Source organism: Zootoca vivipara, chromosome 10 (assembly GCF_963506605.1).
Source record: "Zootoca vivipara chromosome 10, rZooViv1.1, whole genome shotgun sequence".
NCBI lineage: Eukaryota > Metazoa > Chordata > Lepidosauria > Squamata > Lacertidae > Zootoca > Zootoca vivipara.
The window spans coordinates 2164468-2186365 of record NC_083285.1 but is presented as its reverse complement, the minus strand read 5'-3'; the positions used below and the strand labels follow the sequence as shown (position 1 = coordinate 2186365).

Genomic DNA, 21898 nt, shown 5'->3' with positions numbered 1-21898 from the left:
TGTTCCTTATTAACAGCTTTAGTCAAAGCATCAGCAGGTATTTCTTTCCCTGGCATATATGAGACTTTTACAACTCCTTTCTGAATGCATTCTCTGGCACGGTGCAATTTGATTAGCAAATGTTTTGTTCTTTGCTTGCACCCTTCTGAATGGATTAGTTCTATGCAGGCTTTGTTGTCCTGATAAACTTGAACTGGACAACAAATTTTTACTCTCATATCCTCACATAGTTGCAACAACCACTCTACATTCATGAGGGAAAAATTTAAAGCGTTGAGTTCTGCTTCACATGAACTCATGCTTATTGTTGCCTGTTTCTTACAAGACCAATCAAATAGGCACTGATTGTACAAATAACACACACCTGAGGTGCTCTTGCCATCAGTTGTATCACTACCAAAACTGGCATCGGCATAGATCTCAAGACCTCCAGATTTTTGGCTAGTAAGCTTCAACCTGTAATGCATAGTGCCTTTTAAATACCTAACTATGCGTTTCAGTGCCTTCCAGTCTTGCACTGTAGGTTGATTTACATATCTGCTGAGCAAATTTACGCTAACAGCAATGTTTGGTCTTGTGCACCTTGCTATAAAACTAAGTTTACCCAAAACACTTCTGAACAATGTAGTGTCAGGAAAAACATTAGCATTAGTATCATGTTGGTACCCTGTGACCATGGGGGTGTCTACAGAATTGGCATCTGTCAGATTTAATTTTTCAATCACATCATTGATCTTACGTGATTGATGCAGCAAAACATCACCTTGCTTATTTCTCTCTACTTCCAGTGAGAGATAATTGCTGACTTCCCCTAGGTCTTTCATATCAAAATGCTTTTGCAGTTTTGCAAGAGTGGTTTTGTAAATATTTGCATCCTTCCAGAAAAACAAAATATCATCCACAAAACAAATGCAGTACAATTTGTGCTGGTTAGATTCTTTAACAAAAACACAAGAATCAGCCTTTCCTTGCTGGAAACCTAAGGAAAACAGCACTTCTGTCAGCTTAGTGTGCCAGCATCGAGCACTTTGTTTTAGACCATACAGGGATTTTTTTAATTTACACACCATTCCCTTTTTTATCTGCACTCCGTCTGGCGGTGACATGTAAATACTCTCATTGAGAATTCCGTACAAAAACGCAGTATTTACGTCGTGATGAGATATGGTCATGCCCTCTTCTGCAGCAATTTTCATCAACAGCCTAACTGTCTCAAATTTGACTGTCGGTGAATATGTCTCATGATAGTCCTGATCAGGAACTTGAGAAAAACCACGTGCAACTAATCTGGCTTTATATCTGACCACTTTACCAGTCTGATCAGTCTTGGTTTTGTAAATCCACCTGCTGTCTACAAGTTTCATGCCTGGTTCTACTGGAACCAATTCCCACGTGTCATTTTGCTTTAGGGAATTCAATTCAGCTTTCATGGCATTAAGCCAAGGTTCGGCATCTTTTTCAGGTAAATTTTGAACCTCTTTGTAGTTAGTTGGTTCAAAAACTGAGTTTGGATTGCTAGTGGCAGCCATATCTGAAATAGCAGCTTTAGCAAATTCTTTAGAAAATCGTTTAGGTGCTTGTCCCTTGGTAGTTCTCTCAGATCTACGCAATACTCTGGGATCCTCTGGGTCTGGTTCCTCCTCCTTGGGAGAATGGTGACCTGTATCTGGCAAAGATTCTACCTCTAGATCAGTGTCAGACCCATCTGATTTCTTAAAAGAGGTCTTTTCATTCTGATCATCTGTATCAGTGTCAGAATCTGTGCTACCATCAGCATCAATTACAGGTTTTGCCTCTTTGTTAATTGGTTTCACCACCTCATCATCTGAAATGGGATGACATTGAAAAATGCCAACTTTGTCCCATTTTGGATTACAATCCATGCTTCTGGTCAGCCTAATTGTGTTTGTGTCTGTCATCAGCACACGATAAGAACCTTTTTCATAACCTAGAAAAATGCCATGTTGACCAGATTTGCTCAATTTGTCACCTTGCAGAGTATGCACCCAAACTTCAGAACCGAAAATTTTTAAATGTTTTACAAACGGTTTCCTTTTGAACAGCATTTCGTATGGGGTGCAATCAATGGCTGATTGATATCTGCGGTTGTAAATATAGGTGAAACACGATAGAGCTTCAGCCCAAAAGGGGTTGGGTAGGCCTGAATCATGCAACAGAGTTTTAATTCCTTGTTGCAAGGTCTGGTTTACTCTTTCACATAAACCATTCTGCCATGGAGATCTGGGCGTGGCAGTCATGTGCTCTATGCCCTGTTCTGCAGTAAAGTTTTCAAACTGTTCTGAACAAAATTCTCCACCCCTGTCAGTGAAAAGACAACGTACATGCTCATCGTGAACATTCCTGAGCCATGCACAAAATTTTTGAAACTTAGAGAAGGCTTCAGACTTCTTTTGTAACATATAGACCCAAACATATCTAGAATAGGCATCTATCAGAACCAAAAAATAACATGAGTTTCCTCTAGAGAGCGCTAGAGGTCCAACCAAGTCTGCATGCACAATCTCATAAGGTTTCTTAACCTCCCTCCCAGATTTTGTACCTTTGGGAGCTTGCTTAATTTTGTTCTCTGCACATGAGACACATTTCATATGATAAGGACACTTTTGAACTTTCATGCCCTCAACCATATTTTGCATTTTACCTACTGCCTGGAAATGCAAATGACCAAACAAACGATGATAATCATGAATACAATGGTTATGCAATTTCTCATTCTTATCTACTGATATATTACAGCACGCCTTTTCAGTTTCTTTAGTTGCTCCAGCAGCTGTACCTGTAACAAAAGGCAATACATATAAACCATCAACACACTTAGCATAAAGAATGAGTTTGTTGTCTCGAAGAATTTCACACCGAGAGTTTGCAAACACCACTTTAAATCCTTGAGCGTCTAGCTGAGAAACACTCAAGAGATTATCCTGCAAATGAGGAGCATACATAACATTTTTAACTGTTGCATTAAGGCTCTGCAAAGAAACCGTTCCCTGAGCCAAACTTTTAATAGTCGTTCCATCCGCTTGATGAATTGCTCCTCCCTGTTTCTCAAGATGAAGAAAGAGATTTTTATCATTGGCCACGTGCCTTGTGGCTCCTGAGTCGACAACAAAAACAGAACGTGTGAGTTGATTAGAACTGCGTGAAATCAAAGCCTTTGATGCAGCTGGCCCTTGGGGTTTTCGGCCTCCTCCCCCTTTGCCTTTGAAGTTGCCCTTCTTCTTTGAAGAGTTTTTACACTGATTTTTAAAATGGCCGACCTCTCCGCAAGAAAAACAGCGGCGCATTTTAAGAGCTTTTGCAACACTTTCACTTTCCCCTGTTGAAGGCTTGTAGGCATTTCCAACAGCCTTGTCCCTGCTTTCTCTAGCAGTCTGTCTGCGATCCCACTCATTCAAGAGCACGCTAGACACATAATCTTCTGTTAGACGGTCATTGGGCAAAGACGACAATTGAGCAGCTACAGCATCATAAGATTCATCCAAACTGTTTATGATAAGCATTGCAAAAACAGCTTCTGAAATATTTAAGTCTCGCTGGACAAGATCCTGTCTGAGACGTTTTAATTGGGCTAGATGGCTGGGCAAATCACCATCTTTCTGCAATTCCAGCCTACACAGCTTTTTAAAGAAAAGCACACTGGATCCTGCATTTTGTCTTAGATGCATATCTCGAAGTTTATTCCAAACAGCCCGTGCAGTCTGCTGGTTCTCCAAATTGACCAACAACTGGTCCTGGACACTCAGAATAATTGTCCCCCTGGCTCTCATGTCTGCCTCATGCCACGCTGGCCATCCATCATCATCCTCATTAGGGGGGTCATCTTCTATAATATGGTAAAGCTTTTCCCTTTGTAAAAGTGCTTTCATTTTGACCTGCCATGTAGGATAGGTCTCTGGTGTAAGGAGAGGAAAAGATAGAGACATCTGGCCAGAATGTGCAGAAGCCATGCCTGTGTTTAGTTAACAGCAAGACACTTCCCTTCATGCACCCCAAATACTCTTGACTCTCTCAGCAACTTCTCTCCCCACTCAGCACAATTAACAGGCAAACTGGAAAAGCGTCTCTGCTGTCTTCCTGGCAGCCAGCAACATACCTTTCTGTAAATCAAACAGCAGCTTGAAAAACAGCTTCAGCTCACAGCTCAACTCCGATGTGCAGCATCAGATGGAAATGGATCAGAAACATCCAATTATCCAACCATCAATAGCCATCTGCAACCACCAGTCTGCTACCAGCAACCATCCGCCTGCTACCATATGTGGGTAAATGCCAGGATCTGTCCAGGTCTTCTTAGGCCCCTATGCCTGGGCAGGACGTCTGGAACACCTTCAGCATACACCCGGGAATCATGGACTCATAACTGGGCTTTATGAGCACCAAATCAGCAGTGAACAGCAGAAGCATTTGTAGAGGTTTCAAAACATTCCTCATTTATTTCTATTAACTACTGCATATTTACAGATCTGGCTTTGTGAGTGTTACAGCCTCTCACTTAGCCATCTTGTCTACAGAAGATATTAAACTGCACACAGCACACAGCAGAGAGCAGAGTCAGGAATGAAAAACAACAAAGTAACAATTCCTAACTGTTCCCTCCCAACAGCAGATATCACCAGATTTTCAGAATGGGAGGGGTGAAAATGCTCACACAGGGGTCAGTAATTATAGGAGCCACAGTCCAACAACAACTCTGGTTCGTGGGGAGTACAGGTTTGGTTCGTGGGGAGTACAGGTTCCCCTTTTCTGGCAACTGGCGAAAGTAAAGGGAAAACAACTGAGCCAGACAGCTAGCCCCTCCTTCCAGGGCAGTACTGTGGCTAGCTTGTTGGGCTAGGTTATGAAAGTCCGTGGTCCCATTAGTGTCTCTTCATCCCAACCAAGCCCATGCAGCTGTTGTTAGGCTTGAAATAACAATTGCCTCTGCTTTGGTACCACTATCTTATTAAAATATTTTATGTTTTTGTAAAATAGTTTTGAAATCATGCTGGAATCCAAGTAACTCTGAGGAAGTCACAGTACAAAATATACAATATTTTATTTTATTTTAGCAGTAGTCCCAAATGCCATAATTTATTGCTTCATAAAAAAAGATTATTTAAGAAAACAATCCAGCTAACATGGTCAATTGCATCCCATGGAATTTGTTTTCAAAAGTTCTGTCAGAAGCCTTTCTGAATGATGATGTTAGCAAGGAGAACGACTAAGCAGTGAGCATTCTCTTGTTTTTTGTCTGTGAAAGAAACATCACAGCAAGCGTATTTCAGACAGCTTGATCTAATTCAACCAACAAGTTTGCCTTCTAATTGAATAATACATTAGCTATGGATGACTGATGTAATTCTCCTGACAGGTATATCTCAGCGAGACTACACTCAATATTATGAGCACATCTCAAAACAAAAAGAAGAGATCTGTAGACTCATACAAGAGTTTTTCAAGAAACACATCCAGTATAAGTTTTTTGATGAAGACTGTAAGTATTCTTAGAGCTAACAATAGAAAGGAACGGGTGCTTTTTAGAAGCTAAAGAGTTTTATTTAAATAGATTTTGGGGACTTATCTGGAAGTTTTTTGATTAAAAGTTGTTAGGGCTACAGTCTTACAAAACTAGGAACACCTGTGGGGTGGAAGCAGAATTCTACGTGCACCCAGAGGTATCTTTTAAAGTTCCACCTGCAGCCATTTACATAGCTGAAGAGGCAAGTTGCTTTTTATTCAAATTTGGTTTGCTTCTTTTGCCCTGTGAGAAGTTTCCCAAGAAGCTCTATAGACTTTGCTTGTTTCACATTGTACAGGTTCTTCTCCCATGTGCTCATGCAGTTTGTTAGAGTGAAATTTACATCCCTAGATTATTTTATTCAGTTTTTATGAGGTAAAGTAGTTTAAGGGCAGAAGTGTTTCCATCTTCCTTGAATGGAGATGTCTCATTTGCTCTTCAGCTTTAATGAATGCTATTTCATTAAATCCAAACTAAGGTTGAAAAATTGATACTCTTCACTAAAGAAAAGTAGTGCTTTTTAATCACTTAATTTGGAATTGATTTTTGAATTTGGAAAACTATACAAGCTGAACCCTGTGATGTAGGGGAATGTGTGTACAGAAATACTAATTTTAACCATACATTGGTGTGAAACGAGCCTCTCAAGGCAGCACACATGTCATAAAGGTAAAGACAAAGGGGCCCCTGATAGTTAAGTCCAGTCGCAAACAACTCTGGGGTTGCAGCGCTCATCTCGCTTTAAAGGCTGAGGGAGCTGGTGTTTGTCCGCTTCTGCAGACAGTTTTTCCGGGTCATGTAGCCAGCATGACTAAGCCGCTTCTGGCGAAACCAGAGCAGCGCACAGAAACACTGTTTACCTTCCTGCCGCAGTGGTACCTATTTATCTACTTGCACTTTGATGTGCTTTCGAACTGCTAGGTGGGCAGGAGCTGGGACCGAGCAACGGGAGCTCACCCTGTCGCGGGGATTTGAGCCGCTGACCTTCTAATCAGCAAGCCCTAGGCTCTGTGGTTTAGACCACACCGCCACCCGCGTCCCTTTTAATATGTCATAGGTATCTGTAAAATGCATAAATCCACTTTAAGCAACCATACTATAAAAATACTGTACAGGGAAAATGGACTACATTCAATCCAGCGTGTAGAGGGTCTGAACTGCTTAAAAAGTTTTGCGGCTCCATCTTGCAGTAGGGCTCTTTACTTTGCCACCGCAATAGCAGGAGAAGCCCCAGGCGACAAGGAAGGGTCCCACACTGGCAAAGCAATCCAGCAGAGTAGCTGTCGCCATATCCACAGGCCCATCACTCATGCAGCTCTAGGGCAGCCTCGTTCCCTCCTACAGAATGCCCTGTTTGGGGGCTTCCCAGGGACTGCTGCTAGAGAGGAGCTCATCAATGGCAAGAGCCAGGGCGTTTCATGCCAGTGGAGTGATGCCACTCGGCAGGTGGAGACCATTTGGGGCTGGATGACGGGGAGGTCTGCCCCGTACGAGCTCCCCCTCCCCACGCGTGCTGGATTGGGGGTTTGGATTGTGTTTTCAGTTGTCCTAGTTTTCTGGGAAGGATGAGGTTTATGGGAAGAGGTGGAGTGTGCCCTCCTCCTGCTTGGCCCAACACATCTCACAGCACCGGAAGAATTCATGTTTGCTTCAGTGTAACATAAGGCGAGCACCTTCAGTTCTAAGGCGGCCTAAAAGCATAAAATGGGAGGTTGCTTTCACTTTTGGCTTACTAAACCTATTAATCTTGCCTCTTCCCCTCCCCTCCCCTTTCCTTTTTAATCTTTATAGTTGTGTTTGATATCTACAGGGACAGCATGGTAAGTCAACCCTTTGGTTTGGAATGCTTTATTATTTTTATTCTGTGTAAATTTTTGACTACGGTCTCCTTGGCAAAGCAGTATTTCATTCTGCTTTTCAAAAAAAAAGTGATAGTGTACAGTAATAAAACAGAGTTGCAATGATATTATGCAGGGTCCCCATCAATAAGTATGAAGAGTACATATCTAAGTTGCTGCTTCAGGCACATTGGACTCTGTGAGTTCCCAGTGGGATTTTTCATTTTTTCTTGGAACGCCACACTATAGGCAGATTTTAATTTTTCCTCTCAGTTTCAGAAGCAGTTTGCTGTGCAGTAGGAGAAACTGCTGTTTGAAAAACATAAATCCCTTCGGGGTCCTGCTGGCTGCTTCTTTGGAACCTAGCTTACTTTACAAAGTAAGCCCAGTTGTGCAGAAAGGAGAGGGGAGTGGGGTTGTGGAAGGCTGAGGCTTGCTGCAGCTTGTTTTTGCTTGAAGAGATCTCCTTAAACCAAGGCTAGCATGACAAGAGGGTCTTCTTAAATGAGCAATGCAAAGAAATAGAGGAAAACAATAGAATGGGGAAAACCAGAGATCTGTTCAAGAAAATTGGAGATATGAAAGGAACATTTCGTACAAAGATTACCATAATCAAGGACAAAAGTGGTAAGGACCTAACAGAAGCAGAAGACATCAAGAAGAGGTGGCAAGAATACACAGAGGAATTATACCAGAAAGATATGGAGGTCTCGTACACCTCAGGTAGTGTGGTTGCTGACCTTGAGCCAGACATCTTGGAGAGTGAAGTCAAATGGGCCTTAGAAAGCATTGCTAATAACAAGGCCAGTGGAAGTGATGATATTCCAGCTGAACTATTTAAAATTTTAAAAGATGGTGCTGTTAAGGTGCTACACCCAATTTGCCAGCAAGTTTGGAAAACTCAGCAATGGCCAGAGGATTGGAGAAGATCAGTCTACATCCCAATTCCAAAGAAGGGCAGTGCCAAAGAATCATAGAATCATAGAATCATAGAGTTGGAAGAGACCACAAGGGCCATCCAGTCCAACCCCCTGCCAAGCAGGAAACACCATCAAAGCATTCCTGACAGATGGCTGTCAAGCCTCTGCTTAAAGACCTCCAAAGAAGGAGACTCCACCACACTCCTTGGCAGCAAATTCCACTGCCGAACAGCTCTTACTGTCAGGAAGTTCTTCCTAATGTTTAGGTGGAATTTTCTTTCTTGTAGTTTGAATCCGTTGCTCCGTGTCCGCTTCTCTGGAGCAGCAGAAAACAACCTTTCTCCCTCCTCTATATGACATCCTTTTATATATTTGAACATGGTTATCATATCACCCCTTAACCTTCTCTTCTCCAGGCTAAACATACCCAGCTCCCTAAGCCGTTCCTCATAAGGCATCGTTTCCAGGCCTTTGACCATTTTGGTTGCCCTCTTCTGGACACGTTCCAGCTTCTCAGTATCCTTCTTGAACTGTGGTGCCCAGAACTGGACACAGTACTCCAGGTGAGGTCTGACCAGAGCAGAATACAGTGGTACTATTACTTCCCTTGATCTAGATGCTATACTCCTATTGATGCAGCCCAGAATTGCATTGGCTTTTTTAGCTGCTGCATCACACTGCTGACTCATGTCAAGTTTGTGGTCTACCAAGACTCCTAGATCCTTTTCACATGTACTGCTCTCAAGCCAGGTGTCTCCCATCCTGTATTTGTGCCTTTCATTTTTTTTGCCCAAGTGTAGTACTTTACATTTCTCCTTGTTAAAATTCATCTTGTTTGCTTTGGCCCAGTTGTCTAATCTGTTAAGGTCATTCTGAAGTGTGATCCTGTCCTCTGGGGTGTTAGCCACCCCTCCCAATTTGGTGTCATCTGCAAACTTGCTCAGGATGCCCTCAAGCCCATCATCCAAGTCATTGATAAAGATGTTGAACAAGACTGGGCCCAAGACAGAACCCTGTGGCACCCCACTAGTCACTACTCTCCAGGATGAGGAGGAGCCATTGATGAGCACCCTTTGGGTTCGGTCAGTAAGCCAGTTACAAATCCACTGAATGGTAGCATTGTCTAGCCCACATTTTACCAGCTTCTTTACAAGAATATCATGGGGCACCTTGTCAAAGGCCTTGCTGAAATCAAGATAGGCTACATCCACAGCGTTCCCTTCATCTACCAGGCTTGTAATTCTGTCAAAAAATGAGATCAGATTAGTCTGACATGACTTATTTTTCAGGAACCCATGCTGACTTTTAGTGATCACAGAGTTTCTTTCTAGGTGCTCACAGACTGCTTAATGATCTGCTCTAGAATCTTTCCTGGTATTGATGTCAGGCTGACTGGGCGGTAATTGTTTGGGTCCTCTCTTTTCCCCTTTTTGAAAATAGGGACAACATTTGCCCTCCTCCAGTCTGCTGGAACTTCGCCTGTTCTCCAGGAATTTTCAAAGATTATTGCCAGTGGTTCTGAAATCACCTCTGCCAGTTCTTTTAATACTCTTGGATGTAGTTCATCTGGCCCTGGAGACTTGAATACATCTAAACTAGCCAAGTATTCTTGTACTACCTCCTTACTTATTCTGGGCTGTGTTTCCCCTGCTGAATCATCTGCTCCATATTCTTCAGGTCGGGCGTTGTTTTCTTTCTTGGAGAAGACTGAGGCAAAGAAGGCATTGAGGAGTTCTGCCCTTTCTCTGTCCCCTGTTTGCATTTCACCATCTTCTCCTCTGAGTGACCCCACTGTTTCCTTGTTTTTCCTTTTGCTACGGACATACCCATAAAAGCCCTTTTTGTTGCTTTTAACCTCTCTAGCGAGCCTGAGTTCATTCTGTGCTTTAGCTTTTCTGACTTTGTCTCTACACGTGCTGGCTATATGTTTGAATTCCTCTCTGGAGATTTCCCCCCTTTTCCATTTTTTGTACATATCCCTTTTAAATCTTAACTCAGTCAAAAGTTCTTTAGATAGCCAGCCTGGCTTCTTTAGGCACCTTCCATGTTTCCGTCTCATTGGTATTGCCTGAAGTTGTGCTTTTAATATCTCCCTTTTAACAAACTCCCAACCATCATAAACTCCCTTCCCTTTTAGTATTACTGTCCATGGGATTTCACCCAGCGTTTCCCTAAGTTTTCTGAAGTTGGCTTTCTTAAAGTCTAGAATTTGGACCTTAGTATGCTTGGTGGCTCCTTTCCGCTGGATAATAAACTCCAGAAGAGCATGGTCACTCCCACCTAATGATCCTGCCACTTCTACCCCACTAACCAAGTCATCACTATTGGTTAGGACCAGATCTAAAATGGCTGATCCTCTTGTTGCTTCTCCCACTTTCTGGACAATGAAGTTGTCTGCAAGGCCAGTGAGGAATCTGTTCGACCTTATGCTCTTGGCTGAGTTTGACATCCAACAAATATCAGGATAGTTGAAATCCCCCATTACTACTATCTCACTTCCTTTGGAATGCTTGGCCATCTGTTCCAGGAAGGCATCATCTGTGTCCTCAGTTTGGCTTGGGGATCTATAGTAAACTCCCACAATGAGATCACTGTTGTTTTTCTCTCCCTTAATTTTGACCCAGATACTCTCAATTTGGCTTTGAAGTTTTAAATCCTGGATCTCTTCACAGGTATACATATCCCTAACATATAAAGCTACTCCTCCTCCTTTCCTGTTTGGTCTATTTCTCTTAAATAGATTGTATCCCTCTATTACTACATTCCAGTCATGAGACTCATCCCACCAGGTTTCTGTGATGCCTATTATGTCATATTTAGTTTGCTGTACCAAGAGCTCAAGTTCATCTTGTTTATTTCCCAATGCTCCAACTACCGCACAATTGCGCTCATTTCACACGCTAGCAAGGTTATGCTTAAGATTCTACAAGGCAGGCTTAGGCAGTATGTGGACTGAGAACTCCCAGAAGTGCAAGCTGGATTTCGAAGGGGCAGAGGAACCAGAGACCAAATAGCAAACATGCGCTGGATTATGGAGAAAGCTAGAGAGTTCCAGAAAAAGGTCTACTTCTGCTTCATTGACTATGCAAAAGCCTTTGACTGTGTCGACCACAGCAAACTATGGCAAGTTCTTAAAGAAATGGGAGTGCCTGATCACCTCATCTGTCTCCTGAGAAATCTCTATGTGGGACAAGAAGCTACAGTTAGAACTGGATATGGAACAACTGATTGGTTCAAAATTGGGAAAGGAGTACGACAAGGTTGTATATTGTCTCCCTGCTTATTTAACTTATATGCAGAATTCATCATGCGAAAGGCTGGACTGGATGAATCCCAAGCCGGAATTAAGATTGCCGGAAGAAATATCAACAACCTCAGATGACACAACCTTGATGGCAGAAAGTGAGGAGGAATTAAAGAACCTTTTAATGAGGGTGAAAGAGGAGAGCGCAAAATATGGTCTGAAGCTCAACATCAAAAAAACCAAGATCATGGCCACTGGTCCCATCACCTCCTGGCAAATAGAAGGGGAAGAAATGGAGGCAGTGAGAGATTTTACTTTCTTGGGCTCCTTGATCACTGCAGATGGTGACAGCAGTCACGAAATTAAAAGACGCCTGCTTCTTGGGAGAAAAGCAATGACAAACCTAGACAGCATCTTCAAAAGCAGAGACATCACCTTGCCGACAAAGGTCCGTATAGTTCAAGCTATGGTTTTCCCAGTAGTGATGTATGGAAGTGAGAGCTGGACCATAAAGAAGGCTGATCGCCGAAGAATTGATGCTTTTGAATTATGGTGCTGGAGGAGACTCTTGAGAGTCCCATGGACTGCAAGAAGATCAAAGAAGATCAAACCTATCCATTCTTAAGGAAATCAGCCCTGAGTGCTCCCTGGAAGGACAGATCGTGAAGCTGAGGCTCCAATACTTTGGCCACCTCATGAGAAGTGAAGAATCCTTGGAAAAGACCTTGATGTTGGGAAAGATGGAGGGCACTAGGAGAAGGGGACGACAGAGGACGAGATGGTTGGACAGTGTTCTCGAAGCTACGAACATGAGTTTGACCAAACTGCGGGAGGCAGTGGAAGACAGGAGTGCCTGGCGTGCTATGGTCCATGGGGTCACGAAGAGTCGGACACGACTAAACGACAACAACAAAGCATGACATGTGAATGTTCCCTGCCTTATGTTCTTTATCAAAGTGTTGATTTGCAGAACTAAGAATTGTTATTTAAAACTCTTTAAATGTATTCTGTAGCAACTGTATTCCTTGCCAAATCAAATCTTCTCACCTTTTTCTTTTAACTCACAATAACTTCATTCATTTTAAGCTGGACAAATGAATTATTCTGTGGGGACAATTTTGTGTTAATTTATTGTAGCCTTATCAGCTACTAAGGGTCCTTTAAGTTGCGCCCAGGCAGGACAGAGACAGTCAATAATGACACCGGGGGTTGAATTCAGAGAAAGAATTCAAGGTGATCAGCTCACGACAAGAGTAAAGAAACACAAATTGCAAAGCTTCTTATACACTTCTTGGGCTCCTTTCCCCCCTCCTCTGTAAATGTGCGCACACAAGGGGGTCACAAGTACATATAAGGATCTTCCTGTGTCCGGTCCTGTGCATAAACACATGCTGACTCATGCTACCCCAGTAGCTTCTTCCAGCAGCCTTGAGTGCCTGTTCTCTGTGCGTCAGACTGATAGTGTCAGACAAGACAGTCATCCGGCCTTGATAGCTTAGCAGGGCATTCTGTCTGGCTTACCCTTTGGCACACAGAGAGGCAAAGAGAGCAATGGGTGTGTGTGGCTAAGCCATGCACTCAGAATTATACAATGCAGACTATATGATCAGACTTAGCTCAATAACACAATTGGCAAATCTCTCCCTTCAATTGTTTGGTATTAGCACCTGCTATCCAGATGCCATGTACCGGTAGCTATCATGGCTTATAGACACCAAATAGGTCAATCCTTCATAAGTCAACCTCCACGTATGTTTTAATTGTTAATGTGTGTTTCCTGACCTCCTTAGCCAGCTTTGCTTCCACCCCACCAGATCAGATAGCCATTGTGTTAATGAACTGAACCCCACATGAAAATTAGTGGAAAGCATGTGTGTCCACATTCCATTTTAAAGGCTTTCTTTATGTTGTCCTATATAAATAGATACATGTTTTGCTTCTGCTATTTTTCTTTTGCAGGGTAGAGTGTGGTTAATTGATTTTAATCCATTTGGCGAGGTAACAGATTCTCTACTATTCATGTGGGAGGAGCTGAGGTCTGGAAATGGTTTGAAAGATGACGAGAGTGAAGGTGGAGCCATGGAACAGGTAACAGATGGGGGGAAACACATGGAATGGTGATGTGACTGGAAATGCTGTGTTCATACATCTATGGAAGCTATTGGCAGGGGGTTGGACTGGATGGCCCTTGTGGTCTCTTCCAACTCTATGATTCTATGTGTCTTGTTTAAATGAATACACAGACTTTCCGTTGATTTTGAACTGCGGAGATAATAAGTGCTACTGGGCAGAGTCTGTTTTCTGCTCATAGGTTTGCTTTTCAAAGTGATTCTCAATGAGAATTAACTATCCACAAGCATCCTCTGGCAGGGCCATCTTGCAGTATTACCAGTTCCAGGTGTATGTGCTGATGGGACTACTGCAGGGGTCAGCAAACTTTTTCAGCAGGGGGCCGGTCCACTGTCCCTCAGACCTTGGGGGGGGGCGGGACTATATTTTGGAAAAAAATATGAACGAATTCCTATGCCCCACAAATAATCCAGAGATGCATTTTAAATAAAAGGGCACATTCTACTCATGTAAAAACATGCTCATTCCCGGACTGTTTGCGGGCCGGATTTAGAAGGTGATTGGGCTGCATCCAGCCCCCAGGCCTTAGTTTGGGGACCCCTGGACTACTGAATCTCTACTGAATGTAGAGATGGCCCACTTCCCTTGGTATCCCAGAAACGTAAATCTACAGTATTTGGATTCTGATGTCTACTCAGCAGTAAGGGTGTCAATTAATGGGGTGCATGCACATACAAAACCTAAAGGTCCATGTACTGTTAGTGTGTCATATCTGTGCATCTACTTACATTTTTAAAAAAATCCTTGCAAATGAAGCCGATCTTTTTTGCCACATCTTCATTCACAATTTAGTAGGTTCACTTCCAGCCAAATAAAATGGGCCCTTGATCTTTCATTCCCACTGCTACATTTTGAGCAGCTGGAGTTGTGAGGGAGTATCTTTCATAAATTTCCTTTTTGAATTTCTGCATATATACACTGATGTTCTGGACTTAAGGGAGCTGGAAATGGAAGGCAAGATTAATTTGAAGAAGGCCTTCCTGGTGATAGTTCTGCTTTCCAAGTTGCTTGTCATCCTGAGCTTTTATTGCACTTTCCAGGCAAAACAAAAACCTCTATGTGTAACAGCAGTCTTCAAGCATCACCTTTATGCACGGACTTTCTCACTGTACATTTAACAGTGTTCCATTTCTTACTGGATGCTTCTTTTATAATACAGTGGTACCTAGACTTACGAACGACTCGACAACCAAAATTTTCAACTTACGAATGGGGGTAATGGTCACGCGCTTACGAATGTCTCGACATCCGGAAAAAAACCACGGCGGTTTTAGATAGGGATTTTTTGACTTACGAATTTTTAGATAGGCTTGCTTCAACTTACGAATTTATCCGTTTCCAATGCATTCCTATGGGAAATCGCGTTTCCAATGGCGTTTTTCAACTTACGAATTTTTCGACTTACGAAGGTTCCTTCGGAACGGATTAAATTCGTAAGTCGAGGCACCACTGTATCAGGTCTTCCAACTGAACTGTTGATATTTCCAGTTCCATATTATTTTATCAGTATTTGAGAGCTTATGTAGCGAGAGTACTGATTCCCACTAATAGCAAAAAGTGGCAACTGAAGGCCCCTAGGCCAAGACCACCTTCATCCAGCTTGCCAAACAAAGGCCAACAGGGGCTGTGGAGGCCGCTGCATTTATGGGACAGAACCTGCCAGCAGGGCACCTCAGTGAACTCCATTCTTCAAATGACCCTTCTGGAAAGTCAGTTGTTTTTGTCCTTCCAAAATGTCTAACTCTTCTACAATATTTTGAGGCTTTTTCGTAAAACAATGTACATTTATAAAATACAATTTAAAATGTGTATTAAAAAGCCATTGATAAAGTAGAAATACCAAGTGAGTGATCCTTCCCAATGTGATCCTTTTGAGGCTTTTTTTTTGTCAATTTGAAATATACTGCGCTAATTAGATACACACAATGATGATTTTAAATTGACATCTCTTGCTTATTGCCTCCCCTTATTAGGACTATCCGTCATTCCGTTGTACAAACAGCAACCTTACTGTTCAGCCTAGCCCCTATCTCAGCTACAGGCTGCCCAAAGATTTTGTAGACCTTTCCACTGGGGAAGATGTTCACAAATTAATTGACCTGCTCAAACTGGTAAGTAAGTTTCCTAACAGAGGAGAATATCTTTAAGTATCTAAGGTAACTGCATACAGGCACTTCTTTGGTTCAGAGGCTAGTTCATATCTGTATGTGTCATTTTATTTCTCATGATAGTCTCCTTCCCACCTGATGAGCTGGGTGAGAGGACAGGCTCTTGTAAAGCTGGTCATATTAGATAATACAATGGTTTTGTTGGTGGAGGTCGATCTGTTGAGGTTATTTGTAGACTAATTTCCACATGGTGCTCACTGATCAAGTGATGTGAGACTCAATCAAAATTGTTTTCAGCTCTTTTATTTTTTACAATACCGTATTGGCCCAAATATAAGACGCACCCACAAATAAGCCACACCTCTAAAATTCATGGCTTATTTGCGGGTGCGGCCCGCAAATAAGCACGCTGGCACAAACTCCCCAAGCCGGCGCCAGGGGAGGCTTGGGAGTAGTGGGCGGGCAGACTGCATGCCACTGCCATGCGCTCCCAGGCTGCTCTTGGGGGGGGGGGAAGCTGCACCGCTTTGCCAATGGCCTCCCCGCTTCCCCCTTCTTTCTGGCTGCTGGGGGAGGCTTGGGAGCAGTGTGTGGGCGGCATGCCAATGCCCTGAGCTCCCGGGCTGCTTCCTGGGGGGGGGGAGGGGAGCCATGTGGTAAGGTCGTGAATATAAGCCACACTTTAACTTTTCACAGCCCGAATTTGGGGGAAAAAAGTGTGGCTTATATTCGGGCCAATAAAGTATATAATTCTATATAAATTATATACCAATAAGGTATATAATTCTAGGTGATTTTTATATTTCATCATATATTTGGTATACTCTTACAGGGTCTCTCTATTTTCATTTAGATTCTGCCCTTCCTGTTTTTTTTAGTACTGGTTGCCTGGTGTAATAAGGGACAAGAGTCATTTTGTGTAGAGGGAAGAATTTTGGCAAGCACAACTTCTCCAACCCAGTTGTTGCATTGCCTTGACATTTTAAATTTTAGGTTCACAATCTAAATGTAGATCCTAAGCTCTGGACAGACTTTATTTTTATCTCTCCAACACTTTTAACTGAATTATGCCATCCAGTGTTTCCAAACTTTTTTTAAAAAAACACGACATGATGATCAGGAAAAATGACACATGCAAATATTTAGTCACTATATACCATCTTTGTATATAGGAGTCATATAGGTTTTACTAGCCCATTTCAACAAAGGAATGCATATTTAGAACCCACAAATCACCAGCATTTTTGTAGTCAGGAATGGAGTCTTTAAATGCCTACTTAAATTATTGTGAATATATTAAGGCTACATTTCAGAGCAGCAGTTCTGAAGTGGTGTGTGTTAAGCTGCTGCAAAGCCACATTTCCTTACATAAGGAGGGCCTTGCTAGACAGAGTCAAGCCCATCACATCCAGCATACATGTGAAAAGGATCTGGGGGTCCTAGTAGAACACAAGCTTCACCTGAGTCAGCAGTGTGATGCAGCAGCAAAAAAGCTAAGGCTATTTTTGTTTGTTTGTTTGTTTGTTTGTTAGATTTCTATACCACCCTTCATCATAAGATCTCAGGGTGCTTCACAGAATAAAATTAAGGATAAAATCAAATAAATAAGTAAAACAAAATATAGAATCGTAGAGTTGGAAGGGACCCCAAGGGTCATCTAGTCCAACAGCCTGCAATGCAGGAATTTCAGCTAAGCCCCCAAGACAGATGGCTATTCAGCCACTGTTTAAAAAGCTCCAAGGAAGGAGAGTCCACGATTTCCAGAGGGAGACTATTCCACTGTGGAAAGGCTCTTACTGTCAGAAAGTTCTTGCTGATGTTTAGTCAGAATCTCCTTCCTTGTAACTTGAAGCCATTGGTTCGAGTCCTACCCTCCAGAGCAGGAGAAACAAGCTTGTTTCCTCTTCCATGTGACAGCCCTTGAGATACTTCAAATACATATTATAGGGAGTTGTTTTTGGTCTGTCTGATATAGACTGCGATGCTGAAAATGACATTTCTCCTGTTGTTTTTGTTTTTATGAGGTTAAAAACTCTTTACTCTTCCCCACCACTCTTGTACAACATTGTCATTTCTTGGCTGCGAATAAAAAAGTAGAAACTATATTACTTAATCACATTAGAGAAACACTGTAGATTTTCCTTAGAGGTGAATGTAATTTGAAGGAGGGTCCACTGTTTGTGGTGAATACACAAAACCTACTTTTGCCTCTTCCAGGGAGAAAATATGGGAATATAATTTGATAATTTCCCCCCAAAAACCATTCATAAGCTGTCTTTCCAGGGGCAAGTTGGGAGAATGTGCATGTGTTTATGCTTAAGTAGGGTTGCCATATTTCAAGGGCAATCGCCCGATAGCCCCTTTGCTGCTGCCGAGCCCAAGCTGCCCATGCCCAAGTCTGAACCAGAGCTGCCCACACACTTCTTTTTTTTAAAAAAAACCCAAAATCCAGGACATTTGGCTTTAAAATGTAAAATTCTCCCCGGATGGGCATATAGGAGCCCCCAAAGAGGACATGTCTGGGAATTCCTGGATGTATGGCAACCCTATGCTTAAATTTTCCTCAAACTACTTTGTGACTCTGTTCTTAGAATGACTGCAAGCCTAGTCTGACTACAGTCATACCTCAGTTTAAGTACACCTCGGTTTGAGTACTTTCAGTTTAAGTACTCCGCGGACCGTCTGGAACGGATTAATCCACTTTCCATTACTTTCAATGGGGAAGTTCGCTTCTGGTTAAGTACTCTGCGGACCGTCTGGAACGGATTAATCCACTTTCCATTACTTTCAATGGGGAAGTTCGCTTCTGGTTAAGTACTCCGTGGACCGTCTGGAACGGATTAATCCACTTTCCATTACTTTCAATGGGGAAGTTCGCTTCTGGTTAAGTACTCCGTGGACCGTCTGGAACGGATTAATCCACTTTCCATTACTTTCAATGGGGAAGTTTGCTTCAGGTTAAGTACAGACTTCCGGAACCAATTGTGCACTTAAACCGAGGTACCACTGTATTTGGTAACTGGTTTCCAGCTTTTCTCAGCAAATTAGGCATATTGATCACACAGTGGAAGACATTGAGGTTTTTACTTTTAATCAGTCAATTTCCTGCCATTCTAACGAGGTTAATCATATCACCCCTCAGGCAGAAGGAAAAGTCTAAATAACAATTGGCAACGGCATTGAGTGAAATCTTATCATTAGCATTTCATTGAGTGTTTTTTTGTTGTTCAGTTGTTGGTGGTTGCAGGTGGAGGGGGGGGCATTAGTTAATACAAAAGAAATTTATCCATCTGATGTATTGTTCCAAAAGAACATCCATTTACTTAAGGTTGTATATTTTGTACTGTACACTTATTAAATCTAGTGTTGATCTAATAACAGGACATGCCTTCAAGCTTAACAGAAGATCTCTTGGTGGTGGAACACAGGGTTTAGCTTAAAAGCCTCCGATGTGTCAGCCTATAGATCACAAAATCTTTAGTTCCAAAGCTTGTGGGGTTATCAAAAAAGCTGCAAGCTTCCCTGCTGATCTTTTCCCCCAGTGCTTTCATAAGAGTTGAAAGGACTGGAGCTGAGTTACAAAGTGACCTTTGTTATTAAGGTCACATTATGAAAATTGGGACAGGCCATTCCATGCAACTGCTGGATTAACCCGACAAGCCCATTGATGCATTAGCAATCTCAACTGAACTATTCATTATGTCCCTGCAGAACATGCTGTAGGGGGTGGCTGGGGTGGGGAGAGTGGTTACTAAACAGCATGTGCATTTAATGATGCATCCATCAGTTCAGGAAGAAGAGGAGAGTGTTAGATTGAACATGGAAGAGCTTCAAGGGTGATGTCACTTAACCAGGAAGTCATTATTAGTGTTCAGTTCCCCTGCAGTTCCCTGCTTTAAATGAGAGGTCTTTTTTTAAATCTTTTTTTTAAAGCCCTTTGATGTTAGTTCCTTCTAATAATTGATTCTCCTCTCTTGAATTATGTAGTTTTTAGTGTGCATTGATAATATCAAATTATGCAAACTTTTAAAAAGTAACATGTCCAAATACTCCTGGCTCTGTGGCTTTTGAACGGGGATGGGAAACCTCCCCCCCCGCCCCTCTAGAGAGCTGTGCTCCTTTGGGGCCACATGCTGGTGGTGGGTAGGATCAGACCCAAAAGTGGACAGGCCATTCCCTCCTTCAGCCCACCGCCTTTTACCTTAGCTTTTTCCTCCCTGCCCAGGCAGGCAGCCAGGGAAAGGGGCACCTCACTCTTGCCAAAGGTCTCTGCTGCAGAGGGCTCTCTTGCTCTCCTTCCATCTGTTTCAGCTCTACTGTCCTCTCCTCTTCCTCGGAGAATATAGGCAGTGGGAAATGTGTTGTATTTGCTCAATTGCATGGCTGTCTCCTCTGGAAAATAGTTGTAGCATTGAATTCAATATAATTTCATTTTCTTGGTTATCCTAACAGAAACGAAATCAACAAGATGATGAAGAATCATGAAATGCGGGATGAAATTGGAATAAGAAACAAGGCTACAACTTCATGGGGAAAGAGCATTTTTGACACCACAAGCTCTGAGAATATTAGCTTTTTTATATTATTCCCACAACCTCGAGATAATTCTGATCTTGTGTGGGCGCTTCATTGAATAAATCTGTTTGAAGCTGACTTTGCAGTATTACAAGCTGGTTCTCGCTTAACACTGCTGGGTCTTCCCTTTCTCTTTATGACAACTTTTTATTTCACAACTCACTACAACCAAGAGAACTGTTGTTGTTTTTTCTGTAGTAAAGGTAAAGGGACCCTGGACCATTAGGTCCAGTTGTGACCGACTCTGGGGTTGCGGTGCTCATCTCGCTTTATTGGCTGAGGGAGCCAGCGTACAGCTTCCAGGTCATGTGGCCAGCATGACAAAGCTGCTTCTGGCGAACCAGAGCAGCACACGGAAATGCCGTTTACCTTCCTGCCAGAGCAGAACCTATTTATCTACTTGCACTTTGACATGCTTTCGAACCCCTCTAAAACTCTTTATTTATGCAGTGGTACCTTGGTTTAAAAACAGCTTAGTTTATGAACAACTTGGATTAAGAATGCTGCAAACTCTGAAGTAGGTTTGTGAACTTTGCCTTGGAATAAGAACACGCTTCGCTTCCTGTTGAGTGTGTTCCATTTGTAAATTGAGTCCCCTGCTGCTATGGGAAAGCATGCCTTGGTTTAAGAATGCTTTGGTTTAAGAATGGACTTCCAGAACAAATTAAGTTCATAAACCAAGGTACCACTGTATTCTAATTTATTGGCTGCTTGTTCATAAAAATATCTAAGCAGTGAACAAAATATACAAATATATAACAAATACATAAAAATCATCCTAAATACAATGTGTAAAACCCCTTCATTATAACAGTCTCTGCTACAAGCAAAACAAATATTTCAGTTGACAAAGGGTTTTAGCAGGCATCTGAAATAGAAAAGGTGCCTGGCTAATTGTCAGTGGAGCCATGTTCTACAAAGCTGGCATAATCACAGTAAAAGCCTGGTTGTTGGTAGTTTCATGCCTTAGAAATGGGCACTGCCAGAAACTCCCATTTGTTGAATGTTCAAATCAGGCCTAAGTCATAGGGGGGGCAAGGTGATTTTGAAGGTAACCAGTTCCTAAGTGGTTCAGGGTTTTATAAACTAAAATTAACACCTCTATACTGGGGCTGGTAGCACACACAGGCAGACCTTCTGAATATGAAACTGGCAGCCACTGTAGCAATGTGCTTACCTTAAATCTCAAAGAGTTTTCCTGCATTGCAGTAGTCCAAGCGGGAGATAACCAGAGCATGCACCACTCTGGCAAGACAGTCTGCAGGCAGGTAGGGTCTCAGCCTGCGTACCAGATGGAGCTGATATACAGCTGCCCTGGACACAGAATTGACCTGCGCCTCCATGGACAGCTGTGAGTCCAAAATGACTCCCAGGCTGCACTCCTGGTCCTTCAGGGGCACATTTACCCCATTCAGAACCAGGGAGTCCCCCACACCTGCCCGCCTCCTGTCCCCCACAAGCAGTACTTCTGTATTGTCAGGATTCAACCTCAATCTGTTAGCCGCCATCCAACCTCCAACCGCCTCCAGGCACTCACACAGGACCTTCACTGGTTCTGATTTGAA

At 42.6% G+C, this 21898-nt stretch overlaps 1 protein-coding gene across 5 annotated transcripts in view; it reads left to right on the top strand.

Moving 5' to 3' along the window:
• Positions 1-20411, top strand: part of CDC123 (cell division cycle 123) — a 40749-nt gene extending 20338 nt beyond the window's left edge. For 4 of the 5 annotated variants that reach the window (XM_035128026.2, XM_035128025.2, XM_035128028.2 and 1 more), the window contains exons 10-14: positions 5372-5494; positions 7310-7338; positions 13480-13608; positions 15624-15761; positions 20211-20411. In XM_035128026.2, the coding sequence (XP_034983917.1) occupies positions 5372-5494; positions 7310-7338; positions 13480-13608; positions 15624-15761; positions 20211-20243 (452 nt within the window). In that variant the 3' untranslated portion in view covers positions 20244-20411. The remainder of the gene's footprint in view (positions 1-5371; positions 5495-7309; positions 7339-13479; positions 13609-15623; positions 15762-20210) is intronic. The other variant, XM_035128029.2, reaches the window with a different exon arrangement.
• Positions 20412-21898: the final 1487 nt, after the last annotated feature.